Genomic DNA, 1,321 nt, shown 5'->3' with positions numbered 1-1,321 from the left:
CCTGAGACTGTGACTGAGTCTGACCCGAGTCTGATCCGAGTCTGAGACCTGAGTCTGTGACTGAGTCTGACCCGAGTCTGACCCGAGACTGTGACTGAGTCTGACTCGAGTCTGAGACCTGAGTCTGAGACCTGAGTCTGTGACTGAGTCTGACCCGAGTCTGTGACTGAGTCTGACCCGAGTCTGACCCAAGTCTGACCTGAGTCCACTCGAGGTTTTTTGTCCTCAGACTGCTGACCTGCAGGACGATGTTCTCGGTTTGTTCTCACCCTGACGTGAAGGTTCTGCTTTGAAGACCCGAATGATCCGGGTTTTTCTCCCGCAGGCGTATCACTGGTACGAAGTGGGACACAAACGAGGACACTTCGCCTCGGTGTGGCAGAGGTCTCTGTACAACGTGGACGGACTGAAGGCTCAGCCCTGGTGGACGCCCAAAGAGACGGGATACTCGGACCTGGTGAAGGTTGGTTCTCACACCGACGTGTTCGGTCCCGCTCCACCAGGACCGGTTCTGACCTGGAATAATGTGTGTTCAGATGCTGGAGCGGAACTGGAAGACCATCAGGGACGAAGCTCTAGCTGTGATGGACCGGGACAGTGGACGATTTGTCCCTGAGGAGGAGAACCTCAGAGAGAAGGGAGACTGGGGCCAGTACACGCTGTGGCAACAAGGTGGAAACTCCCGGCCCGGCAGAACTACGGCTTTGGATCATCCAGGAGGATATTTACTGTTTTCTGTTTGTTCTCAGGGAGAAAGGTTGGGACCGCCTGTCAGGGAGTCCCAAAGACCTGCGCCCTGATGGACAGATTCCCTGAAGCCACGGGCTGCAAGAGAGGACAGGTACAGGACTGAGCCCAAGTCCTTAAATCCCTCCCCTTCCTCCTGAGGGTCATCAGGGTGTCTGTCAGCTTGGTCCTCATGGGAGACGTCTCGGTCAGGTGTGAAACTGACTGGAGGTCAGATTCAAGCTAACAGCAACCTTAATGACCCTCAGGAGGGAGGGGAGGGCGAGAGTTCAGCTTTTAAACAGCTAAACCATCCAAATGTGTCTCTGTTCAGATCAAGTTCTCCGTGATGCAGCCAGGAACCCACGTCTGGCCTCACACCGGACCCACAAACTGCAGGCTCAGGATGCACCTGGGCCTCGTCGTCCCCAAACCGGGCTGCCGGATCCGCTGCACCGACCAGACCAGGTGAGGCCGCTGAGTCATGCTTTTACCTGCAGGACGCTGAGTCAGCACTCACACCTATTGTAGATGCTGCTTTTAGCTGTCATTCTGCTGCTTTTAGCTGTCATTTTGCTGCTTTTAGCTTTTAGCT

At 55.3% G+C, this 1,321-nt stretch overlaps 1 protein-coding gene across 1 annotated transcript in view; it reads left to right on the top strand.

Moving 5' to 3' along the window:
• Positions 1 to 1,321, top strand: part of unm_hu7910 (un-named hu7910) — a 10,740-nt gene that overhangs the window by 7,852 nt on the left and 1,567 nt on the right. The window contains exons 10-13 of the mRNA XM_037973339.1: positions 275 to 463; positions 537 to 672; positions 750 to 841; positions 1,061 to 1,194. Of these exons, the coding sequence (XP_037829267.1) occupies positions 275 to 463; positions 537 to 672; positions 750 to 841; positions 1,061 to 1,194 (551 nt within the window). The remainder of the gene's footprint in view (positions 1 to 274; positions 464 to 536; positions 673 to 749; positions 842 to 1,060; positions 1,195 to 1,321) is intronic.

The sequence above is a fragment of the Kryptolebias marmoratus genome, linkage group LG21 (assembly GCF_001649575.2).
Source record: "Kryptolebias marmoratus isolate JLee-2015 linkage group LG21, ASM164957v2, whole genome shotgun sequence".
Lineage (NCBI taxonomy): Eukaryota > Metazoa > Chordata > Actinopteri > Cyprinodontiformes > Rivulidae > Kryptolebias > Kryptolebias marmoratus.
Note: the sequence above shows the minus strand (reverse complement) of the source record. Positions and strands in the feature narration are given on the sequence as shown.